A 26,014-nucleotide genomic window follows, 5' to 3' on the forward strand; every position below is an offset into this window, starting at 1 on the left:
CGATCTACACGCTCACAATGCATCGCGTCGCGACGCATTGTGAGCTTGTAGATCTGCGGTTTTTCCTACAGTCTACTCCTCTATGGGTCTCTGAGTGAGTGACGTCACGCTGTGTTTTCACTGCTATGGCGTACCAGGAAGAAGGAGAGACGCTGGAGTCCTGGCTCAGTGAGTGACGATTATGATTATAATGATGATTACTAATTAAATCCCTCGTTAATTAAACGTGTATTAGTTGGGATGCTCTGTTGGTGATGTGTGTGTGTCTGTAGGAGGCTGTCAGGGCTTTAAACATGAAGGTTTTTGTATGAGATGTAATAGGGAGGGAGGAGGATAATCATCTGAGTGGTCTGACTATCTGAAGTGTTGGTGGTTGTTATTAATTAACTAATCCTCTGTTAATCACTGATTAGATGGGCATTAATTGGCTCGGGTGTGTTGTTGTTATTGTGGTGGTGGGTGTGTTTTGGTGGGGGTACTGCCCATAGCATAGGTCCTATCTCATAGTCCCACTGTACATTGGTTAGGGTTAGGGTTAGAATTCACCAGGTTAGCATTCACCAGTGTCTGACTAATGGGATGTCGGACCAATGCCATCGTGTCAGTGTCTCATTTAAAGGAGGAGGTTTTGTTTGAGATGAGATGTTGTAGCATCATGGATGGTCTGACTGTCTGACCACTCACTGTGGGTGGAGGAGAGGCTGTCTGGCTGGACCAGTCCAGACCAGACCACATGACACCAGGTCTGGAGTCTGTCTGTCTGACTGACTCTGGATTGATTGAATGCAGACTATTGGAGGACAAGACTATTCAGTATTCAGTGGTAGAATATATATTGTTTTCATTATGATTGATTGGATACTTTATTAACAGTTTAGTAATGTGTACGGAGGGGACGGTTTACAATAATTGTTAAAGGGATAACACAGAAAGCCCCTAGGGCTTGTTTCCATGCATTGTGGTCCCGTTATGTTTAAGACATTTAAGATATACAACCAGTAAGACGCCTAAGGGCGAAGAGGTCGCACCATCTGTCTTGGCCATATATGGATTCTGTCGTCTGACATCATACATACAATCCCTTTTATGCCCATATATGGAGATCCCTGCTCTGAGTATCTGACATCACTGTGAAGTCACCTGCGATTTATCGATAATAAACAAGACATAATCAACAGTCAACACTAGTAGCAATTAATGTATATTGTATAGTAAACTTGGGGGTTACGCTTAGAGGACTTTTCTAGGACCATTTACAATTTGCAGAGGCTAGTAAGGCTACTCTTTTATGGAGGTTTTGAAGAATCAAGAATGATGTTTATTGTCACTAAGAACTAAGGATGTACAGTGAAAAGGTTGGAGGGAGGGTAAGGAGTTACACGTTTTGATTATTATTTTGCTGTTAATAAGACCGATGATGCAACACACAAATAATGTAGAGTTCTCTACTCTGTACAGGCAGTCTGTTTAACCACTTAAAACGAAAAAATAGTACATAATGCTAACTGAAACCTACCAAGTCTCGGCTGGTTTTCTCCTGGTCAGAGTTTAGGACTGGTCAAGGTCTTGAAGATCGAGTCTTGCAATTGTAGTTGCTGGTGAAATCTATGTGCATCCTGGAGCTCACTGAAGTCTCTGGGTATCGCTGTTGGATGTCTATGTCCGAGGTTACTGTGCCTTGGCTTTTATATAGCTGGATACTGAGTCAGTCATATGGTGTATTGATGTCATTCATGCCCAAAAATGGATACGATGATGTTCAGACTTGGATATGTCTGTCAGCTCCATATATGGAGTTGTATTCCATGACGTGATCTGACTCACAGTGGTAGCCATAACAACTACGACTGTAGTTACCCACAACGAATGTACTGGGTAACTATGGCGACTATCCAAAGATTGTATGATGCGAAATACTTAATTGACCAAGGTTTGTCGCTGTATGTGGTCGACTCTTTTTTTCCCCCTTGCACAGTAAATTTCGCGGCAGTATCAGTGATGTCAGTCATCTCCAAATTTGGGCACTGTTTCAGCATGCGTATCAGACCGACAGACATTCACATTATAATTCACATTATAATTTTGATTTTCTTGGTTATGCATTTGATCCATCTGTTGTCTCTGACCTCTCTTGTTCTTGTGACGACAGATAAAGCCACCCATCCAACCAACAGACAGGAGGACTGGGAGTACATCATGGGCTTCTGTGACCAGATCAACAAGGAGCTGGAAGGGTACAATCACTGATATACCATACAGATTGATTGATTGATTGATTGATTGATTGATTGATTGATTGAATACTTTATTAGCAGTTCGCATAGGAAAAGCACATGATGGTACAGTTCAGATACAAGGTCAACTAATATGATTTAAGCCCAGAAAGAATGGCTTGTTTACATTCTGGGTCCTTTTGTTCTCAATTCATTGAGACATTGAATGACAGACAAATATACACAGTACTATGCAGAAAAACAGTCAGAAATCAGCAATACAAAATATTTACAGTAAACAGGTATACTGTATTGTTCCATATACAGACAGCCACAGAACAGTCCATGCAGTTTCTGTAGAATTATAATGTGTACTCAACTACATGTATATATAATGTATAATATCAATATTAACCCTGTAAGACATTTGTATTTTATTAAAAAAAAGGGTTTAAATGATTTTATTTTTGCTCCCCCTACCACAAAAACATAAGTACAATGTCTGTAATAATGTATTTGGTGATCATTAGAATGTCTAGAACATGTACATATGTTATTATTGTGAAAGATATCCCCATATGTAAATTAGTGTATGAATTATAATTTTAGTTTTTTGGCTATAAAGTAGAAATGTATTCGGATCTTACAGGGTTAATTGCTTGGACTCAGGGTCACCTCCACTTTAGGATCAATCAAAATCCATTTGAAGATTGTGTCAGAAATGTACATTTTATATTCAGGGATGTCTGCCATTTTAGGGCTAGGTGCCAGGGTTCTGAACTATTAGGACACCATTATGACCCGCCGTTGAAAAAGTACAGGCTAGAAACTAATTTATCTTACATTTCTGTTCCAGACCCCAGATAGCAGTGAAATTGCTGGTCCATAAAATCCATTCACCGCAGGAATGGGAGGCTCTACAAGCTCTGACGGTAAGAATCCTGATCGACTGTATCATATCTATGTTTAGACAGATGATGCTGTAGGTTCATTGTTTACCTGGTATGAAATAGAGCTCGAACTTGGGCTCTGACGTAGGCTCGTATCTAGCCGGCAGAACCTCTGATGAAGGTCTTGTGGGACGCTTCCAATGCCTTGCCTGATCTAACCCTTTGGGTATATTATTTCTCTACTGAGGTCCGTCGAGAGTGCTGTGCTTAGCTCAGTGAGTGCTATGCTTAGCTTATCCACTTTTTCCTCTATTAATTACCTTGCATATATTGACTAGGGTTCATGCTTACTCTTATACGCTCTGGATAAGAGTGTCTGCTAAATGCCTAAATTGTAAACAACTAGAATATCGCCCGCCTTTGGCGGGCGAATCCTAGTGTTCGCACATAAATCCTTAGTCTAGTTGTGGGAAGAAAAGGATATCATCATCATCATGGCCCCAAATAACTTTTAAATATCTTGCAATTGGCGACGAGTCTCGACTCTTAATGAATCGGCAAGAGTGCCTCTCATTTTCAATACAAAGGCTAAGCTATATAAGCTCTCCATCATCAGCAATAGTAGTCAGTGGTGCGTGTTCCCCACACTCCCAAGCCCCCACCGTTGCGCTTAGGTTCACCGGGAAAAACTCTGTCGCGAGAGGCGACATGGGTTCTGAAGGCAAAGGTGGAGTCAGTGACGTAGCGGCGGCTCCGGCAGAGAAGTATAGGTTCCACTTGCGCAAAGGCACGTCGCATCCGCATACGTCAGGGACGTTTACTTGAGAGACACGGAAGAAGGAGAGACTGTAAAGGATAAGTGATTGTCGTCTCAGGAAGAAGGACAGACCTTTCAGGAAGAATGATATGTGACGTAGCACCGTTCGCGGCTGAGGCAGAAAAGCGGGGCAAAGAAGGTAAAAGAATGCATAAAGAGACAATAAATAGCGACGGTCCAAAAGCGAGAGGTATGATTGTGCTGTTGGTTAAATGGTTTTGGGAATTGGGCCGTGGGTCTGTGCTAACATAGCTGCAGTGTAGCAGCGGGATACAGTACACGAGGCGTGATTAACTTCTCAGGGAGTGGCTAACTTCTAAATTGTATATAAGGATTTAATATGAGCATGACTATTGAGATGATGAGGCAAAAACTTCTTACTTTCTTTCTTTCACCCACTTTACTTGAAGTAATGTGATGTGACAATAATATTCTTTCTTTCTTTCTTTCTTTCTTTCTTTCTTTCTTTCTTTCTTTCTCTCTTTCTTTCTTTCTTTCTTTCTACCTACAGGTGTTGGAGGCGTGTATGAAGAACTGCGGGAGAAGGTTTCACAATGAGATCGGGAAATACCGCTTCCTGAACGAACTGATCAAAGTCGTGTCTCCAAAGGTGAGCGAGAAGAAGAAACCACGTGCACTTGTGCTAACGTGCTAACGACTGCGTGGTAGGGCATAAATGAAGTATTGTGCTGACCACATGTCTGCTCCGTTCTCAGTACATGGGCGACAGCGTTCCAGAGAAGGTGAAGACCAAGATCATAGAGATGCTGTACAGCTGGACGGTGGCTTTCCCCAACGAGGGCAAGATCGCTGAGGCCTACCAGACACTAAGAAGACAGGGTGCGTCAAATCTATATTCTTATAACAGTAGTACTCTAGTCTATACCACTGTTTGTGCTACATACTTTCTGCAATGAGGGGCCATGGCCCGGGGCCATGGATGCAAACCAGGGGACATTCTGTGGTAGCCAGGCGGTCTCTCTACCATTTCAGCTGTGTCCGCCCACCAGATAGCATGTTATTGTACCGCCTTACATGAGTTACCAGATCAGTGGACTTGTGGTTAGAGCGTCTGCTCTGCCCAGAGACTGGGAGGACGGGGTTCGGCCGGGCAACATGCTAGCATCATGTCTAGGGGGTGTACTTGTACATCAAGCAGGCTCACGCTAAGGAAACAGGAGATACAGGAGCTTCTGCCCTATGGGCCTCATGGCTTGGCAAGGCTCACTTACTTACATGAGTTGCTTCAGTCCAAACATGTAGTTTGTTTCTTCCCCCTGTCAGGTCTGGTGACCAGCGACCCAGAGCTACCGCTGGACAAGACCCTGATCCCCTCGCCCCCGACACGACCCAAGAACCCCGTGTTCGACAACGAGGACATGGGCAAGGTGAGGTTCCACTTAGGGGTGTCACAATTATGGAATTGTACGCAATGGTTTTGTTGTTGAACATTACAGGCCTAGTTCAGCCTTTATAATGGCCAAGGTTCATAATGAAGTCAGACTTCGTCCAACATATTCTATACCAGTGGGTTTTGAATTCATTGTTTTTCCAGGGCTGTCCTGAATCCTAGTTAATACCTGAACACCCTCAAGCAGCCAGCGGCAGGATCAACATGGGAGCACATTGAAAGCAGAAACATACCTTACCAGTTCCTCCTGGCTGTGCAATGATAATATAAAAAAGGAGGGAAAAAAAGAGGCATCCCAATATATTAAAATGATGTTCAAATAGCAAACCAGCTGGACAAGTATCAGAATATTGTAATATTTGGGGCCAGCCCTCGTGTTTAATAGGTATTAGTTGTGTAGAAGTGGCTCAGGAGGTAGAGCAGTGGCCATCTTGGAATCAGGAGGTTTCTGGTTTGATCCCCATCTCCTCCTAGCTTCTTGTTGAAGTGTCCTTGAGCAAGACACTGAACAACGTTGATTGTGGGTGCTCAAAACTGTTGAGTGATCGCACGTTGTGAAGCGCTTTGGCCTGATAGAAATGCTTTAGAAATAAATGTACCGTTTACAAGTGACAGAATCAGACATGCCATCAAACACTGAGGTCCTATTGTGTGTTCATTTGTGACCACAGCTTCTGGCCGAGCTGCTGAGGAGTAAGAACCCTGAGGACCTGCAGGAAGCCAACAGGCTGATCAAGAACATGGTGAAAGAGGTGAGAGTACAGTAATAATATAATACTTAAAGGACAACTTTGTTTTTTTACAACAAGGGTTCATATTTTATGTGGTGCGCTGGTACAGGGGCTGCACCGCGACTCAGCGTGTCACGTATGCCTTGATGTGTTACAAATGTTTGTATATATGTTTTGAATACATGACTGCTGTGTCGTAAGACAAATTTCAGTGTGAACTGACAATAAAGTATACTATATCTATATATATACTATATCTATATATTTTAGATTGTAATTAGGGGAAAGAAAAGGTGAGTGTTAAAATGTTTTCATTTGCTTCGTTCTATTGTTTTATTGCATTTACCGTACTAAAATGTGGGGCATGCGTTCACATGGGGGCATGCGTACAAGTGGCTAAATATGTCTTTTTAGAAACAATAAGCCAGTAGTTTCATTATTGCTATTTACAGTAACACTTCTAGCCCCCATAAGTCACATCCAACCATGAAAGGTTGTGTTGTATCTTGGGAATGGGCTTAAAATGACATATTTAGCCACTTGTATGCATGCCCCCAGCCACTGAAATAAGAATTTCTAAAACAATAGAAAGAAGTAAATGAATTAATTTTAACACTCATCTTTTATATTCTTTAATTACAATCTAAACTAGAAAGACTGTTCCTTCGAAACAGTGTGGGCTCGCTTCCAACCCAAAACAATAATAGTAAAAGTGTCAAGTTCCCAGGCAATGCTCTCTTTCATTTTACTGACGTAAAATGGTAATGCAAATACAATGTAGACAAGCAGTGTTATTACATGAACTTAACTCATTGAGTGCCAATCCCGAACTAGTTCGGCTTTATTAGCGTATCGTAGTGTGCCGATCCCGAACAAGTTCGGCTTTTAAAAAAAAATAAAAATAAAAAAAAAAAAAAAAAATGTTTTTTTTTTTTGAAAAAATTTTTTTTGAATTTTTTTTTTTTTTTTTGGACCCCATCAAATCTGGTGAACATGATTTCAATCGCGATTTTGCATGTTCCACCCCCATACAACCCCATCTAACATACAGGGCAGCCATTTTTGTTTACATTACATGTAAAACATAATGGCGATTATCTCAAGAATGCCTGAACGGATTTCCAATCGGATTTTTTTGTTTGAAAGCTGTGAACAAACTGCACAAATCCACTCCAATGCAATCCAGGATTGCATTGGATTTTTTAGAGCTCATTCTTCTCTGTTTTTTTCCCATGCATGAGGTGTGCAAGGTTTAATCATGGCTAAGTTGACGAAAATAAGGCTTCTAAAATGCTTGGTAGCCAATAGCTAACTTCAAGCTAACTTCATCCTCTTCCTGTACATGCACAAAGGAAAGTGTCCTTTCCTTTGTAAAAAAAGTCATGGCTCCAGGGCTTGGGCATGCATTACCAGCATATCTCTATTATTCTCTGGTCACTGGGCGCCCTCTAGTGGTGATAGGCTGGCACTCAATGAGTTAAAGGACCAGGTCACCTTTGGGACAACCAGATCTTATTTTATTGTTGTGTGGGGACACGATCAACACAATGTTGAGTTATTTTTTGTGTTTAATCTGTGTTTTTAGATATTTTAGTATTTCAGTATGCTACAACTGGTCATATGATGCATTTTGCATCATATGATGCATGAGATGATGCAATATCATGCTACAAAGCATCATATGACCAGTTGTAGCATGCTGAAATACTAAAATATCTAAAAACACAGATTGAACACAAGAAATTACAGGATTGTGTTGATCGTGTCCCACACAACAATAAAATAAGATCTGGTTGTTGTCCCAGAGGTGACCTGGTCCTTTAACGGTATGGGGGGTATACGTTTTAGCATGAAAATATCCACCTGTTTCCGCGAGAATTTACTGTAGCATTATGTGTGGGACACATCCGGAGAACAGCAGACATACAACCTCACACCACCTGCACAATGCACGATGGGACGTTGGAAACGTGTGGATACTACCATGTTAAGTGCCAAGCAGGAGGCACATGCTCAGCAAGGTTTACTTAACTTACCGAATAAAATTTATTCTCATTTTCTGAAAATAGCACATCTACAAGCTCATAACGTGTCACATTGTATGTCAGATGCACAGTGTGTGGTTACTGTATGTTTTGTATTAATACAATCTGCAGGAGATACTACTATGATAGATAAATAAAGAAATAATTAAGATAACAATAAAAACAATGTGGACGGGTAAACAAACAAGTTCGAGACCAGTAGCATGTTGAGAACTGAAGTTATGGCTCTTTAAAGCCCGGCCATTTGGGAATTCGCAATGCTCCCCCTGGAAACAGCTCAGGGACCCACCAGAGGTCCCCGAACCACACTTTGGCAACCAGCCATGGACCCCCTGGAAACCTTTCAGGGACCCTCGGGGGTAACCGAACCACACTTTGGGAACCAGCAATGGACCCTCAAGGACCTCCAGGTTTCCCTATGTTTTGTATTAATTCTAAAATCTGCAAAGTAACAAGTAACTGAAGCAGTCAAATACTGTAATTGTAGTGGAGTATAAGTAACAAAAATGGAAAGTAAGATATGATGAAAACATAATAAAAATGGTGTCATTCTTTAGTGCTGAATTGTGCCGTAAATTTTATAATTTGTGCTGCTATCATTATTGAGATATTCTACACGACACCACTGTTCTGCTGCTATCTTCTACAATGAAATACTGCTGCACCGGCAATCAGTATACTGCTGCTAAATCTGCTAATTCATAACCATATAAATATTTATATATATAAATATATATAAAAGCACAATTGATGATTTCAACTGCACAAATTAGAGCACATCCAGCACAAAAAATGTAGACCATTTTTCCCGATTTGTAGCCAAACAATTGGGGTGCAAGCCTAAGCAAAACTATAACTTAGAATAATCCCTTATTCTTTTTAAGTAAAATTTCTAAAACACTACAAAACATGTCTCAAAGACAAATACAAGCAAACGTCTCCACAGTAACTGTGTGTGTGTGTGTGTGTGTGTGTGTGTGTGTGTGTGTGTGTGTGTGTGTGTGTGTGTGTGTGTGTGTGTGTGTGTGTGTGTGTGTGTGTGTGTGTGTGTGCGTGCGTGCGTGCGTGCGTGCGTGCGTGCGTGCGTGCGTGCGTGCGTGCGTGCGTGCGTGCGTGCGTGCGTGCGTGCGTGCGTGCGTGCGTGCGTGCGTGCGTGCGTGCGTGCGTGCGTGCGTGCGTGCGTGCGTGCGTGCGTGCGTGCGTGCGTGCGTGCGTGCGTGCGTGCGTGCGTGCGTGCGTGCGTGCGTGCGTGCGTGCGTGCGTGCGTGCGTGCGTGCGTGCGTGCGTGCGTGCGTGCGTGCGTGCGTGCGTGCGTGCGTGCGTGCGTGCGTGCGTGCGTGCGTGCGTGCGTGCGTGCGTGCGTGCGCGCGTGCGTGCGCGCGCGTGCACATTGTAGATCAACTTCATAGCAGTATTAAGTGGTCCATCTATGTTTTTTTATTAATAATAAAATCTGCAAAATAACAAGTAACTGAAGCTGTCAAATGCTGTATTTATAGTAGAGTATATGTAACAAAAATGGAAAGTAGAATAAAAGTACCTCAAAATTGTACTGTAGGTACAAGTACTTGTATATACTTGAGTAAATGTACTTGGTTACTTTGCAGCACCACTAGCCTTACATTAAGACGTCTCTGCCGAGACTTTCGCATTGTCACTGCAGGGCCGACTTATGTAAGGCTACATCACCACAGAACAGCCAATGACAGCCAAGCCTTTAATCACAGCTGTGTCAATCAGTAGAGTGTAGAGGGACATTTATTTATAGTTTTAACTATAACTATAGTTTTATACATCACACAGCTTAGACATTTGGATCAAATCAGACAGCAGACCTGTGTGAACACATTGATATGAATAGCATATCTGAAGTGTGAATATTGCAGCCACAGCGACTTAATATAAACATGGGTCCCTTTCCCCTGTCTCACTCTCTCCCCACTCACTAAACCCATTGAAAATGCATTGGGTGCTTAAAGTTAAACATTTTTATTTTTTTATAATTAAACTACAAAACATTTCAAAACCAAAAGTACAAGCACACGTGTCCTCAGTAAGCTGAACACATAAAAATTTGAATGGTGTTTAAAGGTGTAAGCGTTTAGGAGATGAATCGCGCCAAAGTTTTGAGGAGATACTGACTGACTGACTGACTGACTGACTGACTGACTATAAATAATGAAGATAACATACGTGTGCTCGCCTTCCAGGCGAGCCCACAAATATGAACCCTTGTTGTAAAAAACTAAAGTTGTCCTTTAATACAGAACATGGTGAAAGAGGTGAGACACACCTGACCTGACATACAGTAATAATTATTGTTTCTGTCGGGCAGAAACCTCTTATCTCCATATTTGAACTTTTTTGTGTATTTTTTCATAAATGAATGCCCTGCTTGATCACACAGATACAGCGCCACACAAGAGCTTAGAAAGTAGCAGATCTGAACGAACGCTTCCCAATTCCAACTCTAATCACCTGCACGGAATCTATTGACAGAAAGTAGCGCATAACATGTCTATGGTGGATTTTTGAGCGATGCTCAAAAGTTCCAACATTTGGCTTTGTCCGGGCCCCCAAAACAATATCCGGGCTCTGAAGCGTGGCCTACTGTACATCTTGGCACAAAGCGCTCAAAGTTTGTTGTCCACCAGGCTTTGAAGCATGGCCTTCATCTAGCCTACATCTGGGCACAAAGCGCTCACAGTTTGTTAGGCCCAGGGTCACATTGGCTATGCTTTGTGTGATGCTTAATGAAATTAACTCATAATTAGCACCGCTCAACACCGCGAAACAAAAACTTGGCAGAAACAAAGAGGATAATCCAAGCTTTCCTTACAGCTGCAATGTGGGCGAGTTTAACGCTGTTTAATACGATCAGATCAGACTTTTCTGTTTGGATGAATGGTCTGCCAAGGGTTGGTGTTGCAACTCTAGATGCCAGATATTAAAAATAGCATCTGAGAATTGCTTGCGGGAACTCATTATGTTCAATAGCTGTTTTACTGGTAGAGCACTAGAACTCCTTGAGCTTTTAAATCGTAGTGTAAATGGCCTCAGGGTAAACGGGTGTCTGTTAACATGCCTGAAATAAACGTCAAGTGGCTGTGGTTTCATGAAGTGCAGTGGTTACCAAACTGGGTAAACAACAGTAAACCTAGTAACCAACGTAGAGTAAAGTGAATACACTTTCTAGGCCAAATTGTCAAATATAATTATGTTCGAGGAGTCAAGGCGTTGTGAGCTCGTAGTTAGGCTATTTTCACAATACGTATCTTTGGAGCCTAGTCAAACTAAGCGTAATGCCTACTTTTCCAAATGCTTGTCAGGGTGGGGCAGGGGGGGTCTCCAGTTCAAATATTATTTTGGAGGGTTGTGGGCTGAAAAGTTTGGGAACCCTTGGGTTACAGTACTGTGGCGTGTCCAGGTGTCTGTGACACGACGAGGTGCGCATGCAGATAGTTTTAGAACTTTGACCCGATTCTATAAGTGTCTTTTGAATCCTTCTAAGGTTTTTTGAAAAACCTATGTTTCTATGTCAGCAATCTGGCTAGCCATCGTCAAAGAAAAGGTCCCTTTCACTTAAATGGAGCTCAGTTTGTCTCTTCTTGAGATACTACTATGTCAGTGCTAGTGGTTCTCAAACCTTACATGTCCTGTACTGTTTGTGACACAGGACAAGGTGCAGTTAGTTTTAGTTACAGTAACTATATTAAACATGTCCCGTTCTGTGTGTGACAGGACAAGGTTTTAGTTACAGTAACTATATTAAACATGTCCCGTTCTGTGTGTGACAGGACAAGGTTTTAGTTACAGTAACTATATTAAACATGTCCCGTTCTGTGTGTGACAGGACAAGGTTTTAGTTACAGTAACTATATTAAACATGTCCCGTACTGTGTGTGACAGGACGAGGTTTTAGTTACAGTAACTATATTAAACATGTCCCGTACTGTGTGTGACAGGACAAGGTTTTAGTTACAGTAACTATATTAAACATGTCCCGTACTGTGTGTGACAGGACGAGGTTTTAGTTACAGTAACTATATTAAATATGTCCCGTACTGTGTGTGACAGGACAAGGTTTTAGTTACAGTAACTATATTAAACATGTCCCGTTCTGTGTGTGACAGGACAAGGTTTTAGTTACAGTAACTATATTAAACATGTCCCGTACTGTGTGTGACAGGACAAGGTTTTAGTTACAGTAACTATATTAAACATGTCCCGTACTGTGTGTGACAGGACAAGGTTTTAGTTACAGTAACTATATTAAACATGTCCCGTACTGTGTGTGACAGGACGAGGTTTTAGTTACAGTAACTATATTAAACATGTCCCGTACTGTGTGTGACAGGACGAGGTTTTAGTTACAGTAACTATATTAAACATGTCCCGTACTGTGTGTGACAGGACGAGGTTTTAGTTACAGTAACTATATTAAACATGTCCCGTACTGTGTGTGACAGCACAAGGTTTTAGTTACAGTAACTATATTAAACATGTCCCGTACTGTGTGTGACAGGACAAGGTTTTAGTTACAGTAACTATATTAAACATGTCCCGTACTGTGTGTGACAGGACAAGGTTTTAGTTACAGTAACTATATTAAACATGTCCCGTACTGTGTGTGACAGGACAAGGTTTTAGTTACAGTAACTATATTAAACTGTGTGTGACAGGACGAGGTGCAGTTAGTTTTAGTTACAGTAACTATATTAAACATGTCCCGTTCTGTGTGTGACAGGACAAGGTTTTAGTTACAGTAACTATATTAAACATGTCCCGTTCTGTGTGTGACAGGACAAGGTTTTAGTTACAGTAACTATATTAAACATGTCCCGTACTGTGTGTGACAGCACAAGGTTTTAGTTACAGTAACTATATTAAACATGTCCCGTACTGTGTGTGACAGGACAAGGTTTTAGTTACAGTAACTATATTAAACATGTCCCGTACTGTGTGTGACAGCACAAGGTTTTAGTTACAGTAACTATATTAAACATGTCCCGTACTGTGTGTGACAGGACAAGGTTTTAGTTACAGTAACTATATTAAACATGTCCCGTACTGTGTGTGACAGGACAAGGTTTTAGTTACAGTAACTATATTAAACATGTCCCGTACTGTGTGTGACAGGACAAGGTTTTAGTTACAGTAACTATATTAAACTGTGTGTGACAGGACGAGGTGCGCGTGCAGAAGGTGACGAAGCGCCTGCACATCCTGGAGGAGGTGAACATCAACGTGAAGCTGCTGACGGAGATGCTGTCTCACTACGACCGCCACGCCTCCACCGAGTCCGACAGGGAGATCATCAAGGTTCACCTCCAAACACCACTAGCTTTCTGACACCAAGGAATTCATTTTAAGCGTTGTGTTGTTGTTTCTGACTCTTGTTGTGTTTTCATGTGTCTGGTCTCAGGACCTGTACGATCGCTGTGACAAGCTGAGACGCAGCACCTTCAAGATGGCCACGGAGACGGAGGACAACGACACCAATCTGGGTGAGGAGGACATGAGAGCCGGGTCGCTCCTGTGTCATCGCTTTAGGATCTGCAGCAGTGCACAAAACCTATAAAGGCCAATACATGCTCATATTGGCGTCGGGGTTCGCACAGGCTTTCCGATCTATGAGTCAGGACACCTGGGAGTGCAAGAGTTCTGGTTCTGTTAGAAATGACGCCAATAGAGGGTATGCGTGTGATCGTACCCGGAAGTTTAGGGAACGCCTACTGAGTGGCAAAATAACTACTTTCTAGCCTTGACAGCCAAACAGAAAATTATTTCCTGATTGCATTAAATGACGTTAAACTCACTTTTTCACTCACTTTGCACTCAATTTGCCATTCACTTAATGCATGTGCATACCCTCTATTTGCAGTTACATCACCTCCCGACATCCGGAAGGAGAATGCCCTTTTTATTGCATTTATACCTTATTTAAATAAAACGTTAATACAGTAAATCAACCAATCAGTGTTGTTTGCTGTCTAATGAGTGGACGACCCTTGACCCCTCCAGGTGACATCCTGCAGGCCAGTGATGACCTGTCCAGGGTCATCAACTCCTACAAGATGATCGTTGAAGGTCAGGTGATGAACGGGGACAGCATAGAGCCTCCGTCCACAGCTGCTAACGGTGAGTGTTCAATAGTTGCTTTCAGCATTGCTTAACATTGCTATTCAAGGAGCAGCAGTCATAACTGCAGTGTCATGCGGCTCCACTTCGCACTGCAACTATTTATTTTTTTACACGCCTAGCTTATCCCAAGGGGGAACTTCAGTTTCAGCTTAACCCAGCTGAGTGCTGCCCACAGAGGAGTGCGGAGGGGTGGAGCAATTATCGCTGGCCTGGAATCGTACCTGTGACAACCAGGGGCTCTGGTTCCCCAGGCGGGCTCACTAACCACTCAGCTATGGCCGCCCCAAAATACACGGCAGCGCTCTGTGGATTCGTCTATTGCAGAGGTTTTCAACTGATTTTCACCCAGGGACCACAATCCTGACAAAGAGCAATCTAGGGACCACCACTATATTGTCGGGTGGGTCCCACCGTGGGTCCCACCCGACACAATAGTGTCTGTTTTCAAAGCATTTTGTTACCAGTAAAGAACAGGGATATCATTTGGCAAGAAGCACAATATTTTTATTGGACACATTTGAATGAAATCTCTCTCTCTCTCTCTCTCTCTCTCTCTCTCTCTCTCTCTCTCTCTCTCTCTCAGGAGGAGCTGAGACCACAGAGACGTTGATCGACCTGGTGGGCATCGACGTTCCCAGCCCCCCTCCCCCCGCCCCTCCGGCCCTGCCCCCGGACCCCGCCTCCTCCACCAATCCCGTGGTCTTCCCCATCCCCGTCCTGCCCCCTCCGCCCAAGGGATTGGTGGGCTCGCATGGCAGTCACAACTGCAGCCCCAGCCACCCAGTCAACGGCGACAAGGCCTCCAATGCCTCCAATGCCCTGTTCCTATTGGACGATGAGTTACTATCCTTAGGTACAGTTATATGTTATACTGTATATTATTTTAATATATCTTTTTTTTTTTTTTACTTCATTTCATTTTACACCAAGGGTCTTCAACAGGGGGTCCGGGATCCCTGGGGGGTCCTCAGAGTTAGTACAGGGGGTCCTCCAAATCTTCCAATGCTTTTTACATTAACAACTTGAACCCTAGCATCCATATTCTGAGAGCTGTAGCCAAAAATTGTGAGCTTTTAGATCGGCAAAAAGAGGTTTGGTGTAGAGGAGAAAAAAGAGCAGACTAAGTACAGAGTGAAAGGTCAAGTTTTTAAGTATTGACGGTTCAAGTGGTTAAATATCTGTTGACACAAATTGACATGAATCCAAAATACAATGATGATTGTGCTGTCAAACGATGAAACTATATGGAATCTGGGGGTCCCTGCTTAATCTCTCTCTCAGCTAAGGGGTCCTTGGCCTGAAAACGTGGAAGACCCCTGTTCTATAGCAATGTTTACTATGAGAATATAGAGCTATTTAACATCACTTACCCTACCTTTTTAAACAGATTAGTTGGATGAACTGTTTTCATAAGGAGGTTTAATAATGTGTCATCATTCAGGTTTAAACGACCCTGTCCCCTCGCTGAGCAGCCAGGCCCCACCCACACTCAACGAGCTGACCAATCACAGGAGCCCCTTCAACGAGCTGACCAATCACCTGAGCTCCTTACAGGTAACTGGAACTATTTGTGTGTTACGTACTGTTTCTCAACGTCTGGTCCATGGCCCCCCCAGGGTCCCAACTAAGGGTCCATAAATGAAGCTTATAGCGTTAGTTTATGCGGGACACCTGAGTCTCAGCTGTCAGTCAGATTGTTTCCTCATTCACAGATCTGCTGATCATGACATCACACTGTCTAATCCAATCAGAGATCACACACAGTAAGGGAGGCTCCTTTAAATACGGCTTCTGGCATAGGCTCAAATACTTGTGATTTTATGTCTGCTAATTCAAGCAATGTCATTGTATTGCTATTGTACTACTATTGTATCCCTATGGGGGGTTTTGCTTAAAGTTCCCTGATTTTGCATAGCAGGCATTCATGTACAAAATTCAGGGAACATCTCTGAACGCGGAGCCCTTTAACGCCAAGTTTAACTATATTCCATTTGTTGCAATAAATGGTTAAATCTACTTTGACGTGAGTGGCCCTGACTAAAATAATATTATTTCTTTCTTGTTGTTTTCCAGGCCACAGAGACCAGTGTGGACGTGTTTGGCAGCATAGTGGGCTGCTCCGGTCCGGTTCCGTTCCCAGCGTGTCAGCAGACCCAGGCTAGCCCCGCCCCCCTGCCTGGCCCCGCCCCCCAGACCAACAGTCTCCAGGACCTCCAGGACCTGGCCATGTTGGACCTGGGAGAGCACAAGACCTGGTAGGACCTCCGCTCAGTTAGTCAACGTTATTTCAAACTTTTGCCACGATTACGATAACAATAAAAAAAAGAATAGCAGCACTACAAGATATAAAACATTTTTTCGAGCCGTGCTCTAACATCTGACATTAGGCCGTTTACGCTCGACGATTTTCAGGACGGCAACTCCAGACGGGGTACGGCTGCTATGACGTAATCGCCGTAGCAGTCAGAATCCTAAAGCAAACAGCTGTCAGCGACGGGGTCCCACCCCTTTTACTGAACGCTTTGGATTCCATGGCGACGCGACTGTTCAGCAAACGTTGTAGACGCTACGTGGAAAGGGAGCTTCTGGCGTTGTAGAGACAGCTGCGACGGTTACCGTTCTCGTCTGCCATAGCCGCCGATTGCTTAAAGTCTCTTTTGTTTGGGTTGGCCTACATCTGGCTTACATCTTAGCACAAAGTGCTCAAAGTTTGCTGTACCCCCAGTGTCACATTTTGCTTAACGAAATGGACTAATAAATAGCGCCGCTCACTTCACACTAGGTGGGATTTCTCTTTTAATGAATCCTCACTCTTAGATGGTAAGAGTGAAGTCACACAGCCTTGTCAAAGTGATGACTATGTGATGACATTAAATATTTAAAAACATTTAATATACTGTACAAGGGAAAATATGACCTTTCACAGGTACACAAATACAGTTTTCAATCCACCATATCAGCAACATTATTCACAGATGAAAGAAAGAAAAATCTCCACCATATTAAAAAAATGTATCTGAAACTGTCATGGTGCAAATAGCACATTGAAATGTAACATATTACATTGTATTCACTTTTAGCGTGGAGTGCAGGCAGAGGGGGCAGAGACAAAGAAAGAGAGAAGGGGGCGAGATTCGCTGCCTTTTGTATTTAAAAATGTTCATCAAGGTTTATTTGATCATTTCAGCTGAAGAGGAAAAGTACGGAACTCATATTTCAACAGTATTTCATACTGAATAAATCACAGTGAGTGTAGCAGACACAGCCTCTACAAGACATGGTGGGACAGCTCCCAATGCGTGGGTGAGACCACAGGGGAACTCAGTAACAAATCACAAAGTCAAGGTCGACGGCCAGTTTGATAGCAACATGTAGGCACAAAGGCTCCATCACATGATGCAAGCGTTAATACACTCCTCCTAACACACAGCAGCACAACCAGGAAGAACCTCCCATCATGTCATGTGATAATGAGGTACGAGGTGATAAAAGGTAATGTAACCAAAGAAGTTCGCTCAGTTTTCTTTGGTCTGTCAGACGGTCTGCTTTTATAAAATGGCAGAACAAGCAGTTCAACTGGACCAGGAACAGTTGTGCTGTTCCATCTGTCTGGATCTTCTGAAGGAACCGGTGAGCGTTCCCTGTGGACACAGCTACTGCAGGAGGTGCATCGAGGGATACTGGGATCAGGATGATCAGAGAGGGAGGTTCAGCTGTCCACAGTGCAGAGAGACGTTCGACCCAAGACCCGTTCTGAAGAAGAACACCATGTTGGCTGAGGTGGTGGAGAGCCTGAAGAGGACAGGGCTCCAAGATGTTCCTCCTGATCACTGCTACGCTGGACCTAGAAACGTGGCCTGTGATGTCTGCACCGGGAGGAGACTGAAAGCTGTGAAGACTTGTCTTCAGTGTCTGGTCTCTTACTGTGACACTCACCTCCGGCCTCACTACGAATCTCCCGCCTTTAAGAAACACAAGCTGGTCAAAGCCTCCTCACGCAGGCTTCGGAAGAGCGTCTGCTCTCGTCACGACGAGGTGAGGAACGTTTTCTGCCGCACCGATCAGCAGTGTGTCTGTTATCTGTGCTCCATGGAAGAACACAAAAGTCACGATACGACCTCAGCTGAAGCAGAAAGGGCCGAGAGACAGAAAGAGCTCGGTACGAGTCGGCAGAACATCCAGCAGAGAATCCAGGAGAGAGAGAAAGACATAGAAGTGCTTCACCAGGAGGAGAAGTCCATCAATCGCTCTGCTGATCGAGCAGTGGATGACAGTAACAAGATCTTCACTGAGCTCATCTCCTCCCTCAAAAGAACGCATAATGAGGTGCAGGCGCTGATCAGTCACAAACAGAAACGTGCGGTGGGTCGCGCTAAAGAACTGAGGAGGTTTCTGGAGCAGGATGTTAGTCAGCTCAGGAGGAGACATGCTGAGTTGGAGCAGATCTTAAACACAGACGATGACATCCATTTCCTACACGGTTACACCTCCTCCCACTCAAAGCTCAGCCAATCTAAACACCCAGTCAGCTGCAACGTCCGTCCTCTGAAATACTTTGAAGACGTGAATCTGGCCGTGTCAAATATGAGGGACAAACTGGTGGACATTCTTAAAATGGAAGGGGCAAACATATCGGAGACAGTGAACAGAGTGGACGGTTTACTGTCAACACCATCGGAAGAACCCACAATCAGAGCTGAGTTCTTAAAATATTCAGCTGAGTTCTTAAAATATTCACGTCCGCTCACGCTGGATCCAAACACGGCAGAGAAATCCCTGTCTCTGTCTAAAGGGAACAGAAAAGTAACGGTGATGAACAAACGGCAGTCATATCCTCCTCATCACCCAGAGAGATTCACCGTCTGGTGGCAGGTGCTGAGCAGAGAGGCTCTGACTGGACGCCATTACTGGGAGGCGACGTGGAGTGGAAACAGCGTTTATAACGCAGTCTCATATAAAGACATCAGCAGAACGGGCACCCATAATGAATGTGTATTTGGACGGAATGATAAATCTTGGTCCTTGCAGTGTTGTAATGGATATTACGTCTTCAGACACAGAGACATAAGTACTCATATCCCAGGTTGTGTGTCCTCCAGACGAGTAGGTGTGTACCTGGATCACAGCGCAGGTACTCTGTGCTTTTACAGTGTCTCTAGATCATCTGACACCATGACTCTCCTCCACAGGGAGCAGACCACGTTCACCCAGCCCCTCTATGCTGGGTTTTGGCTTGAGGATGGAGAAACCGCTGAGTTGTGTGACCTCAACTAGATCAATCTCTCATGAGTCATGACTCTAATATTGTTTTTCTCTTGGTTTCATCCTTCAAAAAGTACATAGCAGTGATTTAACTGACTTCAGAAACCAGTGTTGTAAGCTGTCACGTGATGATTATTTTACTTGTCTATTTGTAATGTAATTTGTTTATCATCTCCCAGTGCTTTTCCTATTTTTCTTTTGTATTGCTATGAAGTAATTCTTATTTTGATGTTCCATGTTGTAACATTCAATACATAAAAAAATTACAAATGAAATAATTTGAATGATTCTATTCAATTTAATTTAATAAATAGTAACAGGGTAAATGTTATGTACAATAAAAACAGTACTTACGGTGACAGTTGAAAAAAAACATACTGTAGTAGGGCCATAATTATGCAAGGTTCTCACCTTAAAGTAAAATAAACAAGATTGTGTTGCCAGTGTGCCGCTGAATAGCTCTCCGTTGCTAAGCGTTTCAACTCCCACACAAAGTTCCTGCAGTTCCCCATCAAACCTTGAACAGATAAAACATCACTTCTATGCCAGAATAGCTGAGTTCTGCTGATACCAAACTCCCTACCGGTGTGTGTTCACTGTTCATGCGTCGGCTACTCGGCGCAGGTACTCTGTGAGTCTTTTAGCCTGCGGACCCCCATTTGAAAAGATATGCAAGGGACCCCCATAAGAGAAGATTGTTTACGCTTCTGGCAGTGATGCCAAACCATTTTAATTTTAAGGACCCCCAAGGTTTGACATGCATTAGGGCGGCTACGGATCCCCATTTAATGGCATTTCTATCTCTGGGACCCCCGTTTATATTGTAAAATCAATATTAATTTAACTAAGAGAGTTACATACCCTCTCTGTTACATACCCATAAGGGTCCATTTGGTTCCTAACTATCATTTAGCTGGGGACCCCCTGGAACTCCCTCAAGGACTCCTGGGGGTCCCCGGACTGGACCCCACTTTGAGAACCAATGAGCTACAGTACAGAAGTGTGCTTCTGCAAAAAAAAAGCAAAAAGAGAGGACGTATAAAGAGGACACACAGGATAGACAGAAAAGGAGAGAGGGCGAGATCATTTAGCGACCTACAACCGGGTCGCGACGTGGTCGGTAGTTTTCAGCGACCGGGTCGCTAAATCGACCGACTGGGACGGTAAAACCACCGACCGGGACGCTAGAACCACCGACCGGGACACTAAAACCACCGACCGGGACGGTAAAACCACCGACCGGGTCGCTAAATCGACCGACCGGGATGCTAAAACCACCGACCGGGACGCTAAAACCACCGACCGGGTCGCTAATTCCACCGACCGGGACGCTAATTCCACCGACCGGGACGCTAATCCAGCGACCGGGTAGGTAAATCCACCGACCGGTGGTCGCTTCCACCGACCACCGGGCTACTAACTAACCCTAACCCTAACCCTAAACCTAACCTCAGTAACCTTACCTCAGTTAGGCTAACCTGCCACGCAACCTCCCGACCGGGTCGCTAAATCACCGACCGCGTCGCTAAATCACCGACCGCGCCGCTAAAGCGAGCGACCGGGTCGCTAAATCGACCGACTGGGGCGCAAAATCTTCCGACCGGGTCACTAGATGTACCAACCGGGTCGCTAAATCTACCGACCTAAAACTGCAGGCAGGTCGGTAGATTTAGCGACCGGGTCGGTCGATTTAGCGGCGCGGTCGGTGATTTAGCGACCCGGTCGCTCGATTTAGCGACCCGGTCGCTCGATTTAGCGACCCGGTCGCTGAAAACTACCGACCACGTCGCGACCCGGTTGTAGGTCGCTAAATGATCTCGCTCCTACTGCAGAAAAGACAGATAAGTCAATGCATACCAATATGGATAACAATAGTCATCCAACTGTCATTCACAGCTCAACAGCCTTACGTGATGACATGGTTTCACGTGCGATTAGAAATGCTGAGAAACATAACATTAACATTAAACAAAACATGCAGTAGAAGGACAATATCAATCACCAGAAGCAAGGATGTTGCAATGGGCTTATACTGTAATACAGGACACACACACACACACACACACACACACACACACACACACACACACACACACACACACACACACACACACACATACATGTGAAACTACAACTTGGCATTGGCTAATTTTGTGACACACAGACAGGAGTGATCACACATCGCTGCCATATATAAACATTCTTCTGTTAGTGTTGTTAGCAATGTCCATTGATCAAATTCCATTCCTTTTCTCTCTCTCTTTCCCCTCATATTCCACAGAAGGACTAACTTTGTTCACATTTCCCATGTCATTTATCTTCTGCAGTTTACCCAGTCATCAGATGCCCGCTATGGGCAGCAGCAGCTTTGGGATGGGGGTGGCAGCAGTGCCAGCGTCCACATGTGTGCCTGTGCCCACCTCCAGCTCTCTGCTCCAGCAGCAGCAGCACAGCTCCATGCCCAGCTCCCCTGCCCTCTTCCCCCATGCCAGGACCCAGGGCCTGGGCCCCTGCTCTGCCCAGGGCCTGGGCTCCTGCTCTGCCCAGGGCCTGGGCTCCTGCTCTGCCCAGGGCCTGGGCTCCAGCTCTGCCCAGGGCCTGGGCTCCTCGGCCCCGGGCAGCCCGCTGTTCCAGTCCTCCATGTCACCCTGCCACCGGCCGGCCCAGGGCAGTCCTGCCAGGGGACCGGAGATCTCCCTGAGCAACGTCCACGTTCCCCTGGAGGCCATCAGACCCAGTGAGCACCGCCGTTCCTTTTGACATTCAAGATTCACTTTGAAGTCAAAAGTCCTGTTCGAATACAATTCTGTTTAGTTTTAGTCACATTTTAGTCATCTGTTTTAGTTGACTTAATGTCGTGAGATTTTAGTTTTACTAAAATGTATTTCGTCAGGCCATGATGGCGTCGTAATGCCTGGGCGCAACCAAGCATGCCTTTTTCACATGTTTTTTTTATTTCTTGACAAAATTGTCGATGTATTCTGTTCTGTCATCTACATAAGTCTTAGTTTTTTGGATTTACAAACCCGTAAGGGTCCATTTGGTGTCTACTTCCAAACTATCAATCATTTAGCTGGGGACCCCCTGGAATGCCCTCAAGCATCCCGTTGGGTCCTCGAACCACAGTTTTGAGAACCACAGCCCCTAACTGATCCTCTCAGTCAGGTGGTGTTGCACCAAATTCTGGGCCCTGGGTACTTTAACTATTGAAAAATAGTAGATATACAAGGTCACAGCAAGCTTGTAGATCTGTTATTTTTGAAATATCGTGACAATTTGTGCAAGTCTTTGAATATTTCAAATCCTTCTAAGGTACCTATGTTTCTATGTCAATGGTGCTCAAACCTTTTTATGTGAAGACCAAGGACCCCCAAAATGATTTGTATTTGGCCACGGACCTTCGCTTAAAAAATTTATGTATTCAAAGATTTGCACACATTTTCATGACTTTTCAAAAATAGCAGATCTACAAGCTTGCAGCGTGGCACTGGCACTATATCTGCTATTTTTCAATAGCTAAAGTATAAAATAATTAAGGCCCCTCCACCTTGGGCCCTAGTAACCCTTGTGACACCCCTGCTCTCATTGGTTGTTCTGTGCGTGTCTGACTTCCTGATTGGCTGTGCCTGCTGTCTGTCTCTGCAGGTAGGGTGCTGCCCGTGACGGCGTATGACAAGGACGGCGTTCGCGTGCTGCTCAACTTCGCCTCGGACTGCCCCCCCGCCAGGCCTGATGTACTGGTGATGGTGGTCTCCATGCTCAACACAGCGCCACTGCCTGTTCACAGTGTGGTACTGCAGGCTGCCGTGCCCAAGGTGTGGAGAGACATCTCTAATACTGATCTATAACTGTAATTATACCGTTTAATGTGTGTCACCTACAGCGTTCTTCAACCTGTAATCTGCAGTAATTCTTTATCTGGACAGTTTTTTATCTGGAAAACACTTCACCTATTTTAAGACGATTTTCATATGATTTGGTCCCCACTAAGGCTGTGATCAGTTAAGAAACCTGCCTACTAGGCTTGGTCATATCAAACAAGATTTCAAATTGTGTCAAAATATATATTTGTTTATTGACTAAGGATTTAAAGTCCACTCATTCCAATTACAGGGCCTCCAAAGAGTCCTAGATGGCTATTTTTTTTACCTCACCGTGCCGGGAGTGTGTAATAGAGGGTAATTTGCGCGCCTGCTGCCTTCCTTGGATCTTGTAGCCGTTTCTCAGGCTCCCTCTCGGATGCGAGAACAATAGCTTCTATTTCAGAATCTGTCCAGGAAGAGAGGCTGTAGTTTACATTAGCTTAGATTCCCCAACGATGATGTGGCCAGGTTTCTAAATTGTCCACAGCCGCAGACACAGAGCAAATAGACAGAAATGGTGCCATCTTACAATTAACCAATTATATGAAGACAATGTTGAAATGGGTGAACTGCTTCTTTAACTATTTCAGGCATTTCGATACAATAAAAAAACTAGCTCACAGCACGACGGCACATTGTGAGCTTGTAGATCTGCTATTTTCATAGTACTTCATTTCATAGTCTGCCATGACTGTGCCCGAGGTTGGAACGGGTCGGTTTAACGGTGCACCTCACAAATCCAGAGGTTAGGTTTGTAACGCTCACTTTCATCCCACCCTCGACACTTTTAATATAGGATGATAACGTGAGATTTAAGTGTTTAACTGTGTTTTGTTAACTCTTCATCAGTCCATGAAGGTGAAGCTTCAACCTCCGTCAGGGACCGAGCTGGCTGCCTTTAACCCCATCCTGCCCCCTGCCTCCATCACCCAGATCATGTTACTGGCCAACCCTGCCAAGGTAGGACCACTGGACATACACATACATTATATTACTGTAAACACAACACCTTGGCTCAGGAGGTAGAGCGGTCGCATGGTGAATCGGAAGGTTCCCAGTTCGATCCCGGGCTCCCCCAGAGTTAGTGTCGAAGTGTCCTTGAGCAAGACGCCTAATAACACCTAGTTGCTCCCGATGAGCAGCTTGGTGCCTCGCATGGTTTCCTCCGCTATCGGAGTGTGAATGTGTGTGTGTGTGAATGTAATCTAATGCACAATCATTGTGGGAGCGTGTCAATATTGCGACATAGCATCTGTTCGACGGTTCAGTCTTTCGACACGGGTGAATGTTAACCTGGTGAAAAGCTAACCTGCCGACATGGGTGAATGCTAACCTCTATACCTAAACCTAACCCAAACCCTAACCCTAACCTCAGTAACCCTGATGCGGGTGAGTTGCTAAGCTGACGACTCCCTTAGTCGAAATTATGAGATGTAGAAATAGCGAGATTTCCCCCATTATTGTAAAGCACCTTGGATAAAGGTGCTACATAAATGCACCATTTACCTTTTGTTTGAACACAAAAAGACTTTTGACTGTGTGTTTGTGTGTGCGTGCGTGCGTGCGTGCGTGCGTGTGTCCGTGCGCATGTGCGTGTTCACAGGAGAAGGTGCGTCTGCGCTACAAGCTGGACTTCGCCCTGGGAGAGCGTCCGTGCAACGAGGTGGGAGAGGTGGACACATTCCCCCCGCCAGAGACCTGGGGTCATCTATAGCCTTCCAACACTAAGTCTGAGAGGTCATTTATAAACCCCTGGGAGTGTAAACAAATGTACCCGTGAGGTCAATATCAGAGCCATTATATGGACTAAATCAGGGGTCTTCAACAGGGGGTCCGGGAACCCTAGGGGGTCCTCAGAGTTACTACAGGGGGTCCTCAAGAGTTACTACAGGGGGTCCTCAAGAGTTACTACAGGGGGTCCTCCAAATCTTTGTGTGATAGAAACTATTTATGTCCTTTTTTATATTGACCACTTGAACCCTAGCATCCATATTATCCTGAGAACTTTAGCCAAAAATAGCAGATCTACAAGCTCACAACGCCTCGCACTGCGAGGCGTTGGTGTTGTGAGCTTGTAGATCGGCTATTTTCAGCAAAGAGCTTCGGTGTAGAGGGGAAAAAGAGCAGACTAACTACAGAGTGAAAGTTCAAGTTTACTATGTGTTGACGGTTCAAGTGGTTAAATATATGAAAACACACATTGACATGAATCCAAAATACACTGATGATTCTGCTGTCAAACGATGAAACTATATGGAATCTATGAAAAGGTTGTGGGGGTCCCTGCTTCATCTCTCTCTCAACTAAGGGGTCCTTGGCCTGAAAACGTTGAAGACCCCTGGACTAAATCAAATATCTATCACAATAGTTTGGACCAAAAAAACACAATATGGTAATTGTGGGGATGAGTACGACTGGTGCTTTCACAAAATAACTACAGCATTATATATATTACAATACTGAAAATGCCAGACCATATCCAGTCTCATATTTCAATAGAATATACAGTAGGTGAGGGTCCATTTTGTACGCTTTCAAGAGTTAAATGAATGACCACTCAGAATTGTATTATTATGTACTGTACAGGCCCGTTGCCACATATAAGGAACATATCATCTCATACTCCATGACGGGGTGT

The 26,014-nt window shown here is 44.2% G+C and overlaps 1 protein-coding gene across 1 annotated transcript; it reads left to right on the forward strand.

Moving 5' to 3' along the window:
- Positions 1-104: 104 nt before the first annotated feature.
- Positions 105-25,728, forward strand: LOC308282652 (ADP-ribosylation factor-binding protein GGA3-like). The gene is made up of 19 exons (XM_080723041.1): positions 105-168; positions 2,150-2,234; positions 3,070-3,145; positions 4,432-4,530; positions 4,637-4,760; positions 5,205-5,308; positions 6,003-6,083; positions 13,292-13,429; positions 13,533-13,614; positions 14,132-14,248; positions 14,835-15,104; positions 15,693-15,805; positions 16,325-16,506; positions 17,905-19,170; positions 19,351-19,476; positions 21,841-22,250; positions 23,159-23,328; positions 24,226-24,336; positions 24,980-25,728. The coding sequence occupies exons 1-19, from the start codon at positions 126-128 to the stop codon at positions 25,088-25,090; spliced, it is 3,708 nt and encodes a 1,235-aa protein (XP_080579167.1). The 5' UTR covers positions 105-125; the 3' UTR covers positions 25,091-25,728.
- Positions 25,729-26,014: the final 286 nt, after the last annotated feature.

Source organism: Nannobrachium achirus (genome assembly GCF_963921795.1).
Source record: "Nannobrachium achirus genome assembly, chromosome: 4".
NCBI classification, from domain to species: domain Eukaryota; kingdom Metazoa; phylum Chordata; class Actinopteri; order Myctophiformes; family Myctophidae; genus Nannobrachium; species Nannobrachium achirus.